This window comes from Gopherus evgoodei, chromosome 20 (genome assembly GCF_007399415.2).
Source record: "Gopherus evgoodei ecotype Sinaloan lineage chromosome 20, rGopEvg1_v1.p, whole genome shotgun sequence".
NCBI classification, from domain to species: Eukaryota; Metazoa; Chordata; order Testudines; family Testudinidae; genus Gopherus; species Gopherus evgoodei.
This window is the reverse complement of record NC_044341.1, coordinates 10,159,638-10,181,061: the sequence shown is the minus strand read 5'-3', so window position 1 is coordinate 10,181,061 and position 21,424 is coordinate 10,159,638. Positions and strand designations below refer to the sequence as shown.

The 21,424-nt window shown below is 44.3% G+C and overlaps 1 protein-coding gene across 1 annotated transcript in view; it reads right to left on the bottom strand.

The window, feature by feature from the left end:
• ARID1A (AT-rich interaction domain 1A) overlaps nt 1–21,424 on the bottom strand; it is an 81,596-nt gene that overhangs the window by 41,369 nt on the left and 18,803 nt on the right. The window contains exons 2-4 of the mRNA XM_030538694.1: nt 13,824–14,036; nt 12,596–13,057; nt 11,407–11,520 (exon numbers count right to left, since the gene is read on the bottom strand). Coding sequence (XP_030394554.1) covers nt 11,407–11,520; nt 12,596–13,057; nt 13,824–14,036 — 789 coding nt within the window. The remainder of the gene's footprint in view (nt 1–11,406; nt 11,521–12,595; nt 13,058–13,823; nt 14,037–21,424) is intronic.

The window sequence follows — 21,424 nt, the reverse complement described above, 5'->3', positions numbered from 1 at the left end:
AGGAAGGTGACTTTCCAGGCATTCCCTGTTTCTCATACCGGGAGGAAAAAGAAAGCACCACCGTAGCGCGGTTCTACGCAGTGCGCCATGAGCAGATATCAGCGCACCTGGTTCACAGCCTCCCCCTTTCCCCTGCATCCCTTTTCAAAAGCTTTAACCATTAGCAGCCAGAAGAGAGGGATTTAAATATAACTGTCAATCAGGTTTCCGCCCTTCCTAATGTGTCACTATGAGCTCAACTGGGAGTGAGATTTATTGATTTGAACAAGGACCATGAGAGAGCAGCTACAAACTAGACAGTTTCCAGGTTCCTCCCTGGAGGGCACACAGCATTTTTTGGGAAGAAAGAGCGCTAGGATTGTGGTTGCAGACTAAAGGATGCATAAAATACTCGGAGTCCCACTATGTGGGAGTTACTCCATCCAACCAGTCTTTAAAATTGCGCCCGTCATTGCCCGGTCCAAAAGAGAACAAAAAGTAAATGCTAAAAAGGTAACTAAACTAAACATTCCTCAGTATTCAGTCTCCTCTTTTGTTCTATGGACAAACCATTTTTCCTCCCCTTCCTCCATGAGGAGGTTTGAGCTTCTCCAGAGTATCAGCGCCATCGAGCGACTGTTCCAGGATGGGGACTAGAATATGACAGAGAGATCTTTGTGCAGTTTCCTTCTCTGAAAAGCAAGCTGAAAAACTCCCTCTTCCAGGATGGCTTCAGACAAACTGGTAGAAGCTGCTGGCTCTAGCTGCAGTGCAGGGAAGGAGCGTTTGGAAAGGAGGCTGCCAGGAGGAGGGGCTCAGTGTCACACAAGAAATTTTACTCAATTGCAAAAATAAGCTGCTGTTCTAATCCACCTCAGCAAATCTAGGTGGGTCTGGCTGCTTTGGTGGAGACTGGGTATAGAATTAAGGGGGAGGGAGAGAGAAAAGTGGTGCTGGCTTTACTACATTCCTACAACGGGAGATCTTGCAAAACACCAAGCACGGCTACTGCAGCAGCCATTGATTTTTCAGAGGTCGATACTCCACTCCCACAGATCTGCTCAGCAGGAGCTTCAAATCACATCTACTGCTTCTGCTCCACACCACCCCTTCTCCTCTACCCCCCCTCCAAATAAAATTAAACGCACGCACACACACACCCAAACACTGAGCAGACTAGCAACCCCATGTTCTCCCTCCTCTCCGAAAGAGAAATTCAAAGCTATGGTGGCAGCAGAAAGTAAGAGGAAGGAATAACGTGATTCATTCACAGAACAAGATGTCGCTGACGGAAAAACCCACCATCTAGGAGGCCAGCATTCTCTCCCTCCTCGGGGAATGCTGGGTGCTGATCTCTTCTGCAAGTTCCTGGGAAATACAACAGCAAAACTAGTTTACATTTAACCCTTTGAGGAACCCTCTCCTAGTTTCTACAAAGCATTCTAGCATTTAATTAACATGAATGTAAGACAGGAAATGTTCAAAACAGTGGTGGAAAATGCTCCTATTATGGCTTTTCCTGGCTTGCCAAGGTAATTAGATTTATATTCTGATTAATATTTGTTATTTAACTGTCTCATCATAAAGGTTGGCCCAGCAAACGGATGGCAGCACAAAAGAAGGGACCAGGACTCAAGTCCCAAGCCAAACTTTTTGATCCCTAAACAGGTCGGAGCAGAAGAGGCTGCGGAAAGAGCACAGGACACTGCTGGCTGTGGTTAGTGGCAACACTGACTATTCAAGCAATCTTTCTGCTAGAAGACACATTATCTAGACCACTTTAAGTCAAGAATGTTGGTCCAACTCATGGGAAGGAAAAATGTCAAAAAGAGAGTGGTACAACTCTCAAATGATTGACCACAACCTTGTGTTTTAGGTTTGTTTGTTTTCAAATGCACCTCATCTTCTATCTACAAAAGATGCAGTGTCTTATCCGAGGTCACCACTCTGCCCATATATAGAAAGCTAACCCCTTCGCTCTGTCCCCAAGGATATGAGTTCCCAGTCCTGCTTCCTCATGATCTGCAAGGCATTCTTCATCTGTGATGTGTTCAATTCAGACCCCAGAAGCATTCAGTCATCTCCGCATGTGATTACACCACCATGCCAACCACACATGAGTTTGGTGGGCAAAGAAATGCAGCAAACTCGGGAATTCAAAAAACTGTAGGAGATGTACAAGGCTCTTGGCCCACACATTGAATTTTGAGAAGGACTGTACCAACTGAGCGAGGAAAGCACAATACCCCGGAAAGTAAGATTTGAGTCAGAAAGTTCATGGAGAATGGGAAGCGGATTTGGAATTTAAAACAAAACCAGCATCAAATGTTTGTAAGCCAGACATATCTTGTATTTCCCTCCTCTGAACTAGGCCACTGAAAAACACCCATCCCCTTTTCCTCGCTGGCTGTCACTTCCATGCAACTAACTCTGTAGCAGCCCTTCCGGGGCTATCTGAAGGCACAGAGTCGTGTGTTCACAGTGAAGGCACTTTCACTCTGAGAAGTCAGCCCAGCAGCACATCCCTATATTATGCTGTTGATCGGGATGAGCTAGGCCAGCTGGGAAACTGAGGTATTTAATCTAGGAAATTCTCCTTCCCCACCAGTTTACAGGAGTGAGCATGGGCGGGGGAGTGAGCATAACCATGGCAACCCAGCCCATTCCATGTGTTGATGATTGCCCATTACTAGCCCTGGAGGTCAGAGGTTGGCAAAACAGTCAATTATCAGCGAAGTCTTTCTTGTCATTTCAGAAAACTCAACAGCCTTTAAGAGGTTTCTTCCTTCCTGGATAAAGACCCGATTAAAAATAATAAAATCAATCATACAACTCCTCCTCTGCTCTTCACTGAGGGCTTGTCTGAAGTCACACTGCAAATCCTCCATCAGTAAGGACGTGGACAGACCTAGGAAAGCAGCCAGTGCCTGCAGAATGGGGCAGAGCAGAGAGTACGCTAAGGAAGCCGAGCCTTGATCCCACCCTACAACACACACACACCCTCCCAGGACAGCCACATGGGGGCCATTTTCCCCCAGAAGTCAGTCCTGAATGCCAAGGGTGTATTTACACAATGATGTTTCCTGTCAATTGAGAGATGAGATGAGATGGTGCTAAAGTCTGTACAATTATCAGCCAAAAAGTTACCCACCTCCATTCATCCCTTAACCACCCTGTGCCGAGAGCAGAAGAAAGAGCACATGTTCTCCTTGCCCCTCCCACCTTTCTTCAATGCTCCAGTGAGATTAATGTCTTTTGCTGAGACTAGTGCTCCTACCACATCAGACTGCGAGAGGGAGACTGAGCAGGTGGCAAAAGGGAATAGGTCTCCTCACTTCGCAACAGACCTCCCTGGAGAAGCTTTCAAACTATAAGGCCATCTTCCAAAGACTATACTCTCTAGAGCTCTCCTAGGGTGCAAAATGACAGCCCTACGTTTTCATTGGCTGTATCTGACTGAGGGAAAAGACTATTGTTAGGAATCCAAGATCAGAATGGGTCATCCTACAGCAATTTCCTGATTAAACACTGACCTGCCTATTTACTGTAGCCAGGCTTAAAAGCAAATTGTGAAGAGTAAGAAACAAGACTGTCTTTCAGACAACCTCTGTCATTCCTCAAAGGAGGTGGAAAGCTAACAAATATAAAACAAGCTACTTGAAATTGTTCCTATGAAAACAAAAGGCTCCAGCAGTTAGGGGAATCTGTGTAACATATACAGGCAGGAAGCAGAGCTGAGCCACCAACGACCAGAATAGAAACAGGAAATGGGCCCTGGATCGAGCATAGCGAAATCTGTTGCAAGCACAAGCTCCAGCACGAAGCACAGGGAAAGCAAACTGCATCAGTGGCTCAGAGCAGCACGATTTATAAGGTGGAAGCGGATTGGCTACCCCGGCCGAGAGAAAACGAACGCACAGGGTTCAGCACTGTTCAGAACAGCCACAGCTGTTACAGCAGTGGGGGTGGGGAATTTCCTTCTAAACATCAGGTTAGACTAGCTTAGTCCAAAACTGGAGAGAGGGGTGGGAGGAGAGAAATTGCCACATGGACAAATAGCAAAGCAACCTGGAGAAGCAGGTCACACACACAAAACATGTCACAAGAGTGAACTAGAAGATCGTGCAGCGCTGCTGTAACAATGTCAGTCCCAGGATATTAGAGACACAAGGTGGGTGAGGTAATATATTTTATTGGACCAACTCCGGTTGGTGAGAGAGACCAGCTTTTGAGCTACAAAGGGAGCTTCTTTAGGTCTTGGAAAGATGCCTTTCCTGGATCGGAGTACCTTTCCCAGTCATGAGGAAGAGGTCCACGTAGCTTGGTGTCTCACACCAACAGAAGTTGGTCCAGTAAAAGATATTACCTCATCCCCCTTGTCTTTAGATTATGTACTAGTGGCCTTCAACACCTCTCTCAAGCCCATAAAGAGCTATTAAACAAAAACAAACAACACTCAAAGCTCAGAGAAGCTCAGGGCTCCAGAGAAATAGCAGGAAAGTGTTACCAGCCCCAAGATCATAGAGGAAAAAAAAATCCTAGAAGAATTAATGAGGAGACTATGACAGAAGAAGATACAAGGGGATTCATTTGACTCCCGTTGTCAAAACAGGCTTTGTAGTAACCTTTGTGAAGCACGAGTCATAGGATTTCAGGAATCGAACACTTTGGAACAAGTTACAGGAGTGTTTTCCATCTAAACATTTATGTGGTGCCCAGTCACGATAGCATAAAAGTGCCAAATGGCTCAGACATTTATACATCGCTGGTCCTCTTCTGTCTTGTAGTCAGAAATAGGAGCCAAAAAGTCCAGAAACAAAAAATGTTCAACAGAAAGCAGACTGAGTTCATCATTAGATTGAACTATGAATGTGTATTTCTCCCTCCAAGTCACCAGCCTGGCTCTGAACTTGGTCTTCAGCACCTAATATTCAAATAAAGACACTTGTTGCTTTTTCCCACCAGCAGCAACTTCCTCAAGTCAGCTTTTAGCCATAATTTAGTTTGCTGTTCTGATTATTTCCAGTCAGGGGGACTGTGCAGAAGATGACATTTTACTCACAGACACAGCTGACTGAACTCACAAATTATTCTACCTTTCAGTTCTTATAAATATAAAAGAGGGAGGGAGGAGAGAAACAGACAGAAAAGTGGAAATAATGGTAAATTTAGCTAATCCCACCGGCACTTCCTGACAAGGCCCAGATGCCAAGAAATAAATTGATGTTAAGTATTTGGGGTGGCAAGGAGATCGAGAACAGCCAAATAATTCCCAGACTGCCACACCACACACAACAGGAGAGCAGTGCCACTTTTCATTCCTTCCCCAAAACTATTGTAGAGTTTGAACAAAAATGATCTAGACAGCAAAACTATGAAGCCATAGTGAAGGTGAAAAGTGAGATTTGGTTTCTGAATTCCCTTTTGTCCTCAAGAGGTGAAAGACCCTATTACCCCAAACATCCAGTGGCAAGCGAGTGATCAGTACATGCGACTACCAAACTGCAGTATCAAAGCAGATCAGCTTTAAAATACCCAGAAAGCTAAGCCAGAGAGTCCCAATATCATAACTAAGGCTCTGAACTTGGGAAAAAAAAGTTACAAAATTACCAGGTATGTCAACAATAATTGTCCCTTGATGTTCTCCAAATTATATCTCAGAGCTTTCAAGAGTCTCACTACGGTCCTCAGGACAGCCAGTAAGCCAGGGACTGCTACAGCGCACAGTCACAGTTAGTTTTCACAAAACTCTTGCAAACCAGTCTTGAACCAGGACTCCAGTAAGTTATTTAAATCTATTGTATACTTGCAGCTCCCCTCCTCCTGCAGTCAGAACCAGGCAGTGGAAGAGATTCATAACTCACAACCCTGGTGACTCGATATCCTATTTATTCCTCTTAGGTTAGAGCTGCCAGTACCAGAAGTCACCTTTTACAGTAAAGTCAAATAGCTCATCAGATGCTGAAACTGCAGACTGGCACTGGCACTTTTGGTTGCTCTGAAGTTTTCCTCCTGCCCCTCAATTTTATGTACACGTTTCTATTTGGGTGAAGATTATCTCACCTTCATAAACTGAAGAAGTGATCAAAATTTGTTCCCACCTGAAGATTAGTTTTCCGCCATTTTCATTTTGACAGGGAAGCCACCCTATACCTGTTTATGGGGCGCAATACTTTATGCCCAACCCAAAATATTACCACCGTTCCTCATAAAAGGAAGAAGTTGGAGTCCCTTCAGCAAACTAACCACCAAACTTGTTTGGCTTCACCAGGTTAGCCACAACATTAAGCTCTCCCGTCCTCACAGACAAGCACAGGGCTGGTTTGCAGAAACAGAAAGCGAAGTTTAAATAGGAGCAAGTTTCTACTGGCACAGAAAACCTAGCAGCAAGTTTGGGCTACAAGGATTAGAGTGCAGTGTGCAGTTATCGGAACTAGGTGAGAGACAAAACACGTGGTCTAGCAAACACACCCTCCACTGACGAATAAATGCACAAGTTCGTCATTACTGGTGGACTATACAGGCTAGATTTTCAACTGGAGTAAAAAAAAAAAAAAAAAACAGCATAGCTTCATCAGTGGAGCAAAACCCACTGAGGATTTGGCCCTACATCCTAATTCCATACTCTGATGCCTCCTACAAAACCACAGGTAAAACGTCTCTGAGTTCCCTACCAGGCCACCAACATATCCATTCTTCTCACATAGGAATGCCTTAAAAAGAACAGGACGACTTGTGGCACCTTAGAGACTAACAAACTTATTTGAGCATAAGCTTTCATGGGCTACAGCCCACTTCATCGGATGCACAGAATGGAACATATAGTAAGGAGATACACCTCTACCTTGATACACCACCAGCCAATAAAACACAAATTTGGATATAATGCAGTAAAAGCAGTGCTCGCGGCGGGGGGGGCAGGGCGCAGCCTGCACACTCCGGTGGATCAAAGCAAGTTCAATATAACACGGTTTTACCTATAACGCAGTAAGATTTTTTGGCTCCCAAGGACAGCGTTCCACCAAGATAGAGGTGTATATATATACACATATAGAGAACATGAAAAGGTTGGGGTTGCCCTAGTAACTCTAAGAAGCTAATTAATTAAGATGAGCTATTATCAGCAGGAGAGAAAAAACTTTTGTAGTGATCATCAAGATAGGAGCTTGAAGAAAGATGTAGGATAACAATTCCATCTTCTAACCACATAATTCTCTAAGGTTCCAAGAGAACTGCCTAAAATCAAGTGTCTGTAAGCAAGAAAACTAACTTGAGACAAAGAGGGGGAAACAGACTATCAAGATCCCTAACCACGGGGGAGGGGGAGGGCGGTGGGGAGAGAAAACCCTGTGATTTAAGAATTCAGGGCCTTTTGCAAAAAAAATTCCTAGCCTAGACTTTAACACACAGCCCTTTAGATAATGATGGGATGTTCAGCTCAGTCATATTTCAGATGAAGCAGAAACATTAAACCTACCACTATACTACATAAACATTGAGAAAACCAATCAAGGAAGATGCTAATTAAGAGAAAGGGGTAGGGAGGAGGGATAGCTCAGTGGTTTGAGCATTGGCCTGCTAAACCAGGGTTGAGAGTTCAATCTTTGAGGGGGCCATTTAGGGATCTGGGGCAAAAATATGTCTGGGGATTGGTCCTGCTTTGAGCAGATGACCTCCGGAGGTCACATCCAACCCTGATATTCTGTGATTCTATGAAATCAAGGGAAGGCAAAGGAGAAGAGATGGATGAAGCAGCTGTTAGACATTTCACATCCCTGCACTTCCAGCCCTGTTTCTAACCCTTAGAGTAAGCTGCAACTCTTATTTGTGAAGTATGCTTTAGGAGAATGCACTCTCACTAGGCTTGTGAAGGTTGGGCAATAAACTGCATGGGATTAAGGTCTCTCACGTAAGGGAAAATTAGTATTTTTTGAGACACTGACCTGCCATTTCCCCCTCCAGTCCTGAGCATGTCTACAGCTCAAGAGGAGACAAGAGGAAAGGAACAGAAGAAAGGATCTGAGCTTGGCACAGAAGAGAGCTCTCCGAGTTCACCTAAACACTGCTGAAAGCCAACTCCTCCCAAACCAGAGAGAAGCTATTGTAATTTATAGCTGGAGATATGGTCCTCAGATTCAGAAAAAGTCAAGGTCTCAAGAAGCTGAACACCAAATAAACTGGATGCTATTTGCCAGAGAGTGTCTCTTCCTGATGAGCAGAAATTTAGGATCCCTTGGGAGAAAGATTTATACTAATGATTACGCCATCTATTACATCCAGGCACTAAGACGACACACTGTCCCTCCCATAAACAAGAGTTATCTAAGTTTAGTTTAATGAATTGCTGAGAGAGACTCCCTAGGAATCAAAGAATTCTTCAGAAAAATTCTTCCCTCAGACTACTGTAGGGAAAATTGCCTTTGCTAGGCACCTATCTGGATCTGCCACTGCTTTAAAGAGATTTGTGTCACTGGGTAGCCGCAGTATATTTACTCACATGCTTTTCAAGTCTATTCTTCAGAAAGGGGGGAAGAGACCAGGGAGAAGGACTTACGCTATAAAAGCCCAATAACTTGAGAACCAAAGTGGAAGGCCAGATATTTTTTGCAATCTACAGATGAGCAAACAAAGCATTATATAAGTCTGCGAAACGATTTTCAACCTCTTGCAACATTCCTATATTTCAGATTCTCACAGCAGTGAAAGAAACATCAGAGAATGACACAAAGATTAGCTCTCTAAAGTTACTGAACAGATTCATAGCACACCACCACCAGAGACCAGCTACACATTCCTCAGAGAGATCTTGCCTAGACTGGCACGAAGTGCCATGTAGCCTGGACGTTCCTAGTAGACTTATGGTTAAGTATCACAGAGACGGACCTTCATTTATTTATTTAAGTGCTTCCCCCTTCATTGCCTAAAGTTTCAACACAGGCATTAAGTCTGATGGAGACATATGCAATTAAGGGGAAAAAAAAAGGTCTTTAAATATATTTAATACCTCCTAAGCAGAGAGACCTAGAAAACAGCAGCATTCACTTTAGCCAGGGCTGCACTACACGTCAGTAATTAAGAAGCTGCATTTCACAGGTTGCCAGTTACCAAGGCGCACAATAGTGGCTACTCTGCAGGTCTTATTGATCTTAGGGAAGCACCTAAGGCTTTCAACTGTGAAAGGCCATAGTACTACCTATGGTTCTAGAAGGCATTTATATGGCTGCCTGGGAAAGTTACTCTACAACGAGGGAATCCAAAATCCCTGATCAACCATCCAACTTTGAGGGACACAGGGAGAAGAATGAAAAACAGAGAAAAAAAATCCCTATCAAGCTATTCTGCTGCCAAACCTCCCAGTACGGAAACCAAGGAAAAGGTTGCCTATTGGAACAAATGGGTAGATAACACCTGCAAACATTCCCTTTTTACAGATACAGAAGTTCTTTGACATAAAATTGGATGTGCAGACAGTAAGCAGATAAAAGTGTTCACCTCAACCCTAGCTTTAAGGATTCCCTTCACATTAGCAGGAGAAGGAATTCTGGGAAACAAAAATTGAGATTTTATTTTTTTTTTAAATCCTGCACATCTACAAATATTTTTTTTAAAATGGGAGGGGGGGGGAAACAGGCTCTAGGAAACCATAGACAGATTGACGGATGGCCTTTGATTTCACTATCTATTCCTTGAAAAAGTCTGAGAGATGAAAGGCTGTAAAGATGTTTGGTTAAACAGAACACTGGGTCTTACACAGAGCAAACTCCTAACACAACACTAACAGCAACACTGGATTGAATTCCATATGCTACTGAGTTCTAGAAGAGATCTCTCACACGGGAAGCTTAAGTACACAAAACACTGATGGATGTGTTAAAATTCAAGCATCTAAAAACAACAGAACTCCCACATTTCCAATAGTGCTATTCCACAACAGAGCCACTTTGAAGGTAAATTTGAAGAGGGCTCAAGGAGAGACCACATTTATCCATAACACCACAAAAACAACCTCCCACTTGGCTCTGAGCAGGAGCCACTTCTGCTAAAGAGAACAATTCACCCCTATAATCTGAATCAGATGGAGCCGATTGGAAGGATTCATGGAGACAGCATCAACAGTGCTACTAATCATGACACTCCACCGCTCAGATTCAGAGCGATTTCTTCAATGGCTACACCTTCCCTACACTGCAAGGCAGAAGATGAGTCATAAACAAGGACTTGCAGAGAGAGAGAGAGTGTGGAAGGAAACATGCTATTTAAAGATTCTCCACACCTCAGAATGAAATTTATCTTCAAAATTAGGGTCCAAAAGGAGCCAAACACCAAAATAAATTTAACCTATTTTGTTATGAAAGTTAGAGTCTGATCTGCATTTTGAGGACATAACTTGCCCCTATGATCCATGGAACTGTTTAGAAGGGTTCACCACAGACCAAAACACTGGATCCCACCGATGAGAGCAAGAATAACTTCTACAATGCATACAACTCCTTCTCCTTTGACCAATTCAACGGCAATTTAGGAAGGACCTTTATCCTAGATGCTAAAGGAAAAGAACTCCCACCTGGTTATAAGTGGAAATAATTCTTCCGTAAAATCAAACTGAGTTCAACAACTCAAACTCAGCCCATTCCAGACCTTTACAGGAGAAATTTATCAACCCTCCCCACTAAATTGCTACATTCTAGGAAGTTTAAAACCAAGATAAAAAGATGTCTCGCTCAACAAGCAGCCAGAATGCCGTACCCAAAAATCTGGTAAGTTTACAAAAACTATAATAATAGTTCAAATGTTTAAAAAAATAAAAAAATCACATAGCAAACAGATTTGGAATTATGAGGAAACGACTGTCCCGGCTCCAGTGACAGGCGCTATCTACAGCTCATCTTCCTAACTCCAGGTACTGAGTAATCTGTTTTATTCAAAATCTGTTCAGTCATATGGGACCAAGGTGCACAAATCAGCAACATAATAATCCTCTGACATACAGGTAGTGGCTACAAGTCTACTAGACTATTAAGATACATGTAATATTGGGCTAAATCGGAATGCAAACACCCCCCTCCCGCCAAAGACAAGCCACTGCACCCCTATATTTTAAAAAGGACAAAACCCCAGAGGCTGCCCTAGTGATCAGTTCTCTTTGGCAACTGGAGACCTAACATAAAAACAGAGGCATTCCAGAGTGCCAGTCAAACGAATATTTAGGCCAGCGCTTTCACGGTTAAAAAGAAGTTCACCTTCAGCTCCATTACCTTTGTAAGTTATATCTAATCTCCAGGGGAAAATCAGAAGCTACTGACTAAAAGCAAAAAGCATAGGCAGCCTCTATACCTGCTTCCATCTGGAATACTACCAGTACTAGCGATGCTGGTGAGCTTCTGGTTACCCTCACCCCAGTCACTTACAGACAGGCTCCCCACTCACCGGCAGGCTGGAGGGCCTTGACTGAAGATTCAAGTTCATATCTTCTTGTCCTTTACTGGAAGTCATTGAGGGGGCAGACGATGCCTGGGACCCAAATGAGTCTTGAGACAACTCCTGAAACACAAAGAAGACATGGAAGTGAAATATGGACTCCATAGCAATCGGTCTGGGAGTATTCCAACAATATGAAGAAAACAGTTTAAGTACCACTTGAGGGCATTTATCCAAAACAAAGAGGGAGACAGAATAGAAGAACTAAGTCAGCATCCCCTGCCTCCACACAGGATCAAGGCTGCTGCTGGACAGCTAGGCCAAGTGTCTGTACTAGAAGGAATTTTAGCACTAGGAGTCTAAAAAGACAGTGATTTTCCAGTTATTGCTCTATTTTTCCCAATACAGACCACTCAAGAACCAAGGTCTCTTGTAGGCACTTTCTCCTCCGACCTTCTATACCTTTCCTCTGGAAACTATGGTAATTACATATATTAATAGAGCTGATCCAAAAACAGGACAGTTTTCTTAGAAGTTCGGTCAAGATTTTTGATCTTTTTCACAAAGATTGTGAATTTCAAAAGGTTTTCAGACAACCCCATGCTTAATTAAAACAAAATTATCTTCAGCTACCTTTAAAGTAAGGGGCCCTGCTCATTGATTAAAAACTCCATTTCACATTTGTGCTGGGTATTTCACTTCCCCACAAGTGTAGGGCCGTCTACATTCCCCGTTACTCGGACCTCTCTAGGTCACTTTGGGTCTGTTCTTCATTTGCTTCCTCCCTCAAATTTGAGGCCATCTGTACACGGAGTAAGTTTACATGGAAAAGCCTCACCCAGGCAACAAAATAGCCACTCAGGATGCAGAGACAGGCTTGTTACTTTCAGTGATAAAATAAGGCTCCCAATATCTTGGAGTCTTGCACTGGGCTTCTGAAGCAGCAAGAAGCATGATCTCTTAAAGACCTAGAAGCGCATCATCACTATTAAATACTAGAGCTCTGTGGACCACCTTCAGCGGTCTCATTTCGACATCTTAGCCAGAGGAGATACAGATCTATGCAGAGCTAAGAGGGCGATATTAGTTTTATCATAGGTAAGCAGGGGTTCATTGGTTTTAAAATGAACCGAGAACTGAATTCTGTAAACTCTTGTCGTTACCTACAGAAGGAGGTAGCGAGCAGCGGAGGTCCTACCTGTGGAGGTGGGAAGCGTTGCTGGGAGTACGCAGACTGCTGCTGTTGCTGTGGTTGTGACTGAGGGTATGAAGACGACTGCTGCGAAAGAGCAGAGGGGGCGGTCTGCTGAGTTTGCTGCTGCTGCTGGTAGGGCGACACTGACTGCTGCTGGGAGTATGGAGGCTGACTCTGTTGATGTTGCTGGGCCGTGGGCTGCTGCTGGGGATACGGTGATGGGGACTGCTGATGAGGTGGCTGGGACTGCTGCTGGGAGTACGGAGGCTGGGATGACGGAAGCTGTGGAGGTTGAGACTGGGTCTGCTGCTGTTGATAAGAAGTTTGGGAGTGAGAGGTCTGGGATGGTGGTTGCTGAGAGTATGGAGGCTGCTGTTGCTGGGGATGAGGACTTTGCTGGTTGTAATATGGAGTCTGGCTCTGCTGTCCATACGCACTTGGGCCCTGCTGTCCGTAAGGAGGAATCTACAAAAGGAGAGTAGAATTATGCAAGTTAGAAACAGATTCCACAAACGAGAACGTGTCTGAATCGGAGTTTCTGCAGACATGACTCCCAGGCAGCTGGGCTGGGCAATTAACTGGAAAGGTAATAGAAACGGACTGCTGTCTAGATGAGTACGCCACCGAAGAAATAGCGAAGCCAGTGGTGTGCCAGATTCCGTCTGACAACAACAGATCTTTAATATGGATCCATAAGGACTCTGTTGTGATGTTTATTAGTCCACCCACAAATCACCACAAAGAGTGAAGTCTCACTGCAAAGGCAGCCTTTTGAATTCTGCAGGAGATCAGGAGGAGATGATTGTATGAAGCAGTAAGCCACCCCGACCTGAAGTTTACATTACTCTGAGTAGTAATGTAAAGTCTCTCTGTGCTGGTAAAGATTTGTGTAGATGCTGTTTTAATCCATTAACTGTTTCCCCTCCCATCCTCCCCTTACACTTGTGATACTAAAGATCTATTGTCACCTCTCTGGAAAGCAAGATCACCACAGATCCTTGTCCTTCACATAAGGATTCTTCTGTTTAAGTCCAACCACATCACAACACACAGCCTAAACAACAAATAATATTTTCACCTCAATAACTGAGAACAGTACATAGCTGAATTTGTTGAAGACCAGTCCCATTAGTACACACATTCACAAGCCAGATTTAAAGAGTTCATTCATCTGCTTGTCAGAGAAGAAGAGGTTCTGGTGAGGCATGAGAGGTTTTATTTTTTGCTCTACCTGCTGCGCATATGAGATGCTGCCCATTGCACTCTGTGTCCTGCCTTGAATTCCCATGGGATATCTCTGGGGAGTCTGTGGCCCATATGGCTGCCCTGGATATCCATGTCCTTGCTGTGGCCCCGACTGAGGTCCCTGTTGTTGTGTGTACGGGTTACTTCCTCCATATGGCTGAGGTCTCATCTTCCCCATCTGATCCATTGGGCTTGAAGGCTGTGAAGAAAGTTATGACGTGTATACAAACTGAATATACACCATATTTGCCTATACAATCCTTATCCCATAGAACAATAAAAGCAACTGGTCAGCAAGAAGGGGTACAATAAAACCCAAGCTCCCCTGCATCTCCTCAACTAACGAGCTATCAGCTGACAAAACTGCAGTCATGCTGTAAAATACAGCATCACTCTCTGGAGGAGAAGCAAGCACACGGGGCCTACAGATACTCCCCACAGCACTAATCCAGTTGTGAGGCATCTTTATACACTCTGCCATCTCCTCTGAGGCCTGGAGAAAGGAAGGAGAGAGAAGGGTCATTAGGGGAAAGGGAAGTCAGTTGATATATCCAACTGGGGGACTAAAGAGCAGTCAGTTCACAGGAGAAGAGGAAGACAGATGAGCATCCGCCAAAATTCCGCCGACAAGCGGCAATGTCAATAGGCAATGCCGCAGCTTATCACTGGCATTTCAACAGATGCTCGTCCGCCGGCCAGTAAGTGGGCACACTTAGACGCCCCGGCAGGCACCATGGCATCCATGGGCACCGCATTGGGGACCCCAGCATAGAGCATCTTCACTAGATGGACTACAGTGGCACAGCTGCGTCGGCGCAGCTGCATCGCTTCTAGCGTAGACTAGCCCCTATGCACCAATCTCCCTTCCTTTGATCAACTGCAAGGCTAATGCCACTTTTCAAATCCCTTTTTAAGAGCCACTTCTGCCGTGACGCACACAGGAAACCAGCTGACTGCTACCGATGAACTTGAAGAGTCATAGGGAATAGTTCATATATAGCCCTTAGAAAGCAGGACTTTGTATTTCCAGACTGTGGTCACATCACCTACTCTGCTTGGCCAAGGCGGAGCACAGCACATAGCATGTATCTTTAGATGGAGATTCTCTAGGTCTGTCTCTCTATATTGAAAGCAACTAGCATACTATGGGCACTACCAGAAACAAAAAGCAAGTTCGACAATTAAGTGGTTTCTTTCTACAACACACCATTCTAAACTGAGGCCTTTTATGTCAAAGTCTGTACATGACAGAAGTGTAAACTTCATTCCTAAGGAAAGGGGAAAAAAAACAAACTTAATACACATCTCTGATGCTTGTAATCCAAGCAGGCCAGCTTGTCTCCTCCAGGGCTGCAGCATGCATCAGCAGCAATACAGCATGTGGCCCCTTTCTTCCAAATCTCTCATTATATACACAATCACCCCCTTCACGGATAGGACTTTAACTGGCCTAGCGTTAACAGACTTGCTCTGGTTTAAGAGTGTAAAAAAAAGTACCATCAAGGATTCTACTTTAAACCCTTTATTCAGCTGAACTCATGTGCTTCAAGAAAGGAACGGCCACGATTGAAATGCAGTGATGGGCCTATCAATCCAGAAGCTGGAGAGAGGAGTTGGAGGGTGGTGGGCTACAGATCCCTTGCACGCTGATGTTATACGAGATGGAAAAGCCAACAGGAAGTAATGACTGTTCACTTGCAAGAACACTTCAGGATAAATAAGGAAATACCAAACCCTGACTGCAAAAGGCTGGAGATCCTTCTCTGGACTGACACATGGGAAATCCTTTCGACAGGAAACCACAGGAGTAGATTGCTTTTGACATGCAATCACAGTAAAGGCCACCGAGACATAACAGAGAAAAGTTTTGCTGCTTCTTGATCAGTGAAGTCTAGACCCTTCTCTTACACCCTCCTGCATCCACAGAAAGACACAATTACTTACTGTAACTGGAGGTTCTGAAGATGTGTGGTCCCTATCTAGATTCCACACATGGGTGCACATGCACACTACGCGCTGGAACTGGAACAGTTATAACATAACATAAGAACGGCAGTACCGGGTCAGACCAAAAGGTCCATCTAGCCCAGTATCTGTCTACCGACAGTGGCCAATGCCAGGTGCCCCAGAGGGAGTGAAGCTAACAGGCAATGATCAAGTGATCTCTCTCCTGCCATCCATCTCCATCCTCTGATGAACAGAGGCTAGGGACACCATTCCTTACCCTTCCTGGCTAATAGCCATTTATGGACTTAGCCACCATGAATTCATAGTAATGTCAATTGACACAGAGGGACCATCACTCGAAGAAGAGCCAAAGGAGAAACTAGAAGCAATCTCAGAATGCGTGTCACGTTGTGGTACAGAGCGAGAGAGCGCAAGCGAGTGAGTTATAACACCAAATTTTTTAGTTCAGTCATTAAGCAAATTTTCAAAAACCAGACCTGCTCTACTCTAGTGTATGCAAAAATAAGCACATGATTGAAAGAGGATGGACCTAGGCTGTTCTCAGTGGTGGCAGGGTGGGAAGTTAAGGTTGGATATTAGGAAAAACTATTTCAGCAGGAGGGTGGTGAAGCACTGGGATGGGTTCCCTAGGGAGGTGGTAGACTCTCCTTCCTTAGAGGTTTTTAAGGTCAGGCTCGACAAAGAGGTGGCTGGGATGATTTAGTTGGGGACTGGTCCTGCTTTGAGCCAGGGGTTGGACTAGATACCTCATGATGTCTCTTCCAACCCTGATATTCTAGGATAAACTTGTATTTTAAAGATCAAAACTGCTCTTTCAAAAAAATTAAAACAAACAAACAAAAAAACACCACAAAAAAAACTCACTCCTAGGCCAAAGGCACCAAGTTTCAGTCCAGAGCACGCTTACTGCCAAGCTCTACAAAACCCCCAAGTCAGGCTGTATAATGGAAAGTGCAAGAGACCTTTACCTGAAGAAAGGCCACAGAAGGTACAGTTACCCTACACACACTATTCTGGCTTTACTGCCATGGTGAGACAACAACTTTACAAATGTAAAAATTATCCTAAGCGGGGTAACAGAACAGCAAGCGCTGGTCAAGAGCAATGCTTTAATACACACAAGCAGAAGTGAACAGGGAAGAATCTTCTACAGCTTCAAAGCAGGTGCAAGTGTTAGAAAAAAAACCACATAATTCTGCCAGAAAACAAGACATCATAAAGAAAGATCTTTCTAAAGGGTTACGTGGAGTTAACTCATGTATGAGACCAACACGAAAAATATGTAAAGAGTCCTACTGTGAAAGTGGAGGCTACAGAGCAAAGAACAGACAGAGTCTCCACAACCAGGCAAACATACACTCCTTTCACTTTTATGACAGCCTATTACCTATCTAATTGTTTTGGTAGGGGAGGGTGGGGCACAGAGAAGGGGGAAGGGTTTCTCACTCAAGTCTAAATTTTGCAGCACTTGAATTGGCTTCACTCAGATATTGGCCAGTGCTGGGATAAACCAGAAACAATTTTCTGGAATTACAAACCTCTCACCTTGGATCTCAATTTATTTCCGACCAGATTTGCTGCCCATGTTGAGGGGAAAGGGTGGGAGGGGAGAGGGAGAATATGGAGGAGGCAGGGGAATCAAAAAATAATAATAAAAAGCAACCCTGGCTGTTTAACCCAGAGAAGCTCTAATTGATTCCCACAGTAATTAACCTGCATTTTACCTCCAAGAGTGGTAGTTAAGGAAGTCGGCACTGCTATTTATAACTCATCTCAAATTGAGGGCAGACTGCCTAAAATCTAACACATCCCAGCTGTACTCCTGTTTGAACTGGGGCCAAGGGAATTTTTTAAAGCAATCTTGGCACTGAATGAATGACACCAACAGTATGAGAGAGCGTGTGGTTGTGTTGTGGTGACGTAGTAGCAGAGGTGGAATGGGAAAGGGGGGGCAGTGTACTGTAATCCCTCTTCCATGCACGCTTTCACTTCACAGGCCCCAACCCTACGGTCCCTGTACAGCGAGCCGGGAACCGCCCATTAAGAACCAAGCACAGGAAATGTCTTTTCCTGTGGAACCTTGAAGTGAGAAGCACATGGCTAATCTGCATAAAAGCAAAGCCACACCACCCCTGCCAGGAAGGTTAGTGCTCATAATCTCTGGCCATGAGGCTGGCTGCCTGTGAGGACTTGGATCTGTGCCTGATAACCCAGAAAGAGCTGAGAGAACAGATGGGTAAGGACCCCGGCAGAAAACAGCACAAGGTCACGTGACTCACCACATGGCCCTGCAAGCACAAACTATTGTTTGGCTGCTGTGCTCCTGTACAAAGACAGTAAATCCATTTCCTGCAAATTCAGGGAGAAGCAGCAGCTGGCTACTGCTGCTTCTCCTATTGGATTCTACCATGCTCAAGCTAGTCAGAGGACAGGGACCACGGAGCTCTGGGACCTGCAAGCCACCAAACACAGAAAAGCTCTCACCAACACAACACCGATTAACACTGTTTTTGCAAGCTCACAGATGTAGCATCCATCAACTTCCCACAGCTGAACCCAGATGGGATCTTACAGAACTGGAGAAGATAAATTTGATTTCCACTCAGAAGAGATTGTCCTCTTTTCCCCTGTGTTGCACGCATTACACTACCCAGGCACAAAGGCATAACCAGCCTCAGTTACTGGACAAACTAGAAAGCAGGCGGTCTGATGTTCACTCCATCAGTGCTGAATTAATATTGGAGAGTAACAAGGAGACTACACCTCTCCACTAGCAAGCCGGTCACTAGCTTCTTCATTTCTACAGAGGGGTTTTTATCTAGAGAGAGATCAGGTTTAACTACTTAAACAAGACAAGAGTGTAAGTTGCTCAAATAAAGTAGAGAACCAGTGACACAAACATCAGCTATCTGAAAGTGAAAACAGCTACCCTAGTTTGCTGAAGTGAACAGGATACAGACTGAGCAGCTTTGCTCATTCATTTTCCAGCACTTCCCACCCCATGTAGGGACACTGTAGCCCCATTACCGCAAGTAAGAGAAACAGACTCAAAAATGTGTCTTTGATAGCTGGCAATTCTGAAATCACTGAGAATGTAAAGAGAACTTTGCTCTTGAATTCAAGCAGTCTATAATGAGTCTGGACTCAGCTCAATATCTACAAGAGGGTATGTCAACTGAGCATTAAAGTTGTCTCAAAATACAAACAAGCCCTAATTTAAGTGACGAGGCCATAGTGAATAAGAACTTTGAGTGCTGGCTCCAGTTTCATGATCTATACTACCAAGAGCCATCAGTACCAATGATCCCTTGGAATCTCGGAAACCTGCCCAGACACGTAAAGGCCAGCACGTCTAACCAGAGCACCAAAATCCCATATGAACCATAAGGATGATGCATCAAGCCTTTATTTAAAAGTACTGTAAAGAAACTTACTGAGATCAATAATATTACAGGAGTCAGTGACCCACAACAAGACAGACACTGGAAGCTCTCAAACACTCCCTGTCCTATTACATACTGGGTGGGGGTTATCATAGCTACATATGTGCTCATTAACAGGGCTTGAAACACAAGGGGCAGTTCCTCAGCTGACAAAATGTCATAGCTCCACTGAAGCCAATGGAGCTATAACAAACAGTTTACGCCAGGGATTGGTAACCTTTGGCATGCAGCCTGCCAGGGAGAGCCCCTGGCGGGCCAGGATGGGTTGTTTACCTGCAGCGTCCATAGGTTCGGACAATCATGGCTCCCACTGGCCGCGGTTCGCCATCCCAATGGGGGCTTCAGGCTTTCCCTGACAGGCCACATGCCAAAGGTTGCCAACCCCTGGTTTATGCCATCTGAGGACCTGCCCCAAGGAAGCAGAGAGTATTTCCTACCTTGCCTTATATAACTAAGGTAAGGCCACAGAAGTGGCTGGAAACAAAGCACATCTCAGGAGATGAGAGGCGGCGCAAGTTAGGATTCTGGTACAGAAAACAATGAAAGTTAACACTCAGCAGGATCAAAGACATTATGGTTTAGAGAACCAAACTTTCAGTTTCATTCCATTTCCACTCTTTATTTTATTTTTTTTAAAGTACTTATTTGGCATCCTCTGTACAACCATTTTCATGGCTCCATCAAATGGTGTTTCTGAAACTTGCCCCACACTGTGTAAACCAACTTTAGCTCTTTCACAATGAGTCTGTGACAAGTGCAGGCTAAAAAGCCAGAGCACAGAACTTATTAATATTCTCATTCAATAGTAAACAGAGCTCAACTTCTAGTCAAAAGCACTTTCATCTAATCTATTTAAGGTGGAGCTGTCTGTATTAAGGTCAATATCCCAGTCTGAACTCGCTACCTTTTATAACCTGACGGCCCACTTTCCTATGTCATAACTCATCAGTTTTTACTTTTCTCTTTACAAGTTTGTCCTTTCAAAGACGAAGTTTGAGGTAATTGAAGTCCAGTAAAAACCCACTCCTCCGCCAATGTATGTTTCAAAAGAATATCAGAATTACAGAATCCCTTCAGAAGGAATCACATGAATAAAAAGACACTTCCTAAGGTATTCTCCTCTCCTGCTTCCACCAAAAGTCATTCATCCAGAGCTCCCCCACATTTAGAAGAAGGACTTTTACAATGGAGGGAAAAGGAGGGAGAGGAGACATTTCCAGTATATCAACACTGAGAAAGATACTAGTCCACTCTGGTCAGGAAAGCCACACCAGCAAGTTCCCTTTCTGATCAGAATGAACATCTCCTCCCGATTCCACAGGGCTGGAAGGGACCTCCTGAGGCAGGACCAAGTACTCCTAGACCATCCCTGGCAGGTGTTTGTTTAATCTGTTCTTAAAAACCTCCAATGACAGGAATTCTACACCTCCCTTGGAAGCCTATTCCAGTGCTTCCCATACCCGTATATTTAACCTAGGTCTCCCCTGCTGCAGATTATTCCTTGTCCTACCTTCAATGGACATGGGGAACAATTGATCACCATTCTCTTCATTGCAACCCTTAACATATTTGAAGTAGTATCAGTTCCCTCTCCCCTACCTACGGTCTTTTCTCCAGACTAAACATGTCTAGTGTTTTTTTAAACCGTTCCTCATAGGTCAAGTTTTCTAAATCTTTTATCATTTTTGATGCTCTCCTCTGGATTCTCCAATTTATCTATGTCTTGTCTAAAGCGTGGTGCCCAGGACTGGACACAGTACTCCAGATGAAGCCTCATCAGTGCTGAGTAGAGCAGGACAATTACCTTCCATGTTTTACATACAAACACTCCTGTTAACACAAGATATTACAGTACAACACTATTCTCAGCAAGAGGACTGTTCACACACCCCAGAAGAGCCATACTAAACACTGCTGCTCCTACTATGCCACAGTTTCAACTAGTCTGGGCAGGATTTTTGTTTGCAGAACAGACCATTATAGAACAACCTCATGGGAAGAGGTAAGCAGAAGCTGGACTTACAAAGGAAGAGCCCTAATTCAAACATGTATCAATAACCACTGCAGGCACATACACACAATGAATGGCCAAGGACAGTTTTTGCAGAGATGTCTCATACAAGAGAGAACTCAACAACAACAAAAACCCTGTTTAAAATGGAGCCAAGACCAAATA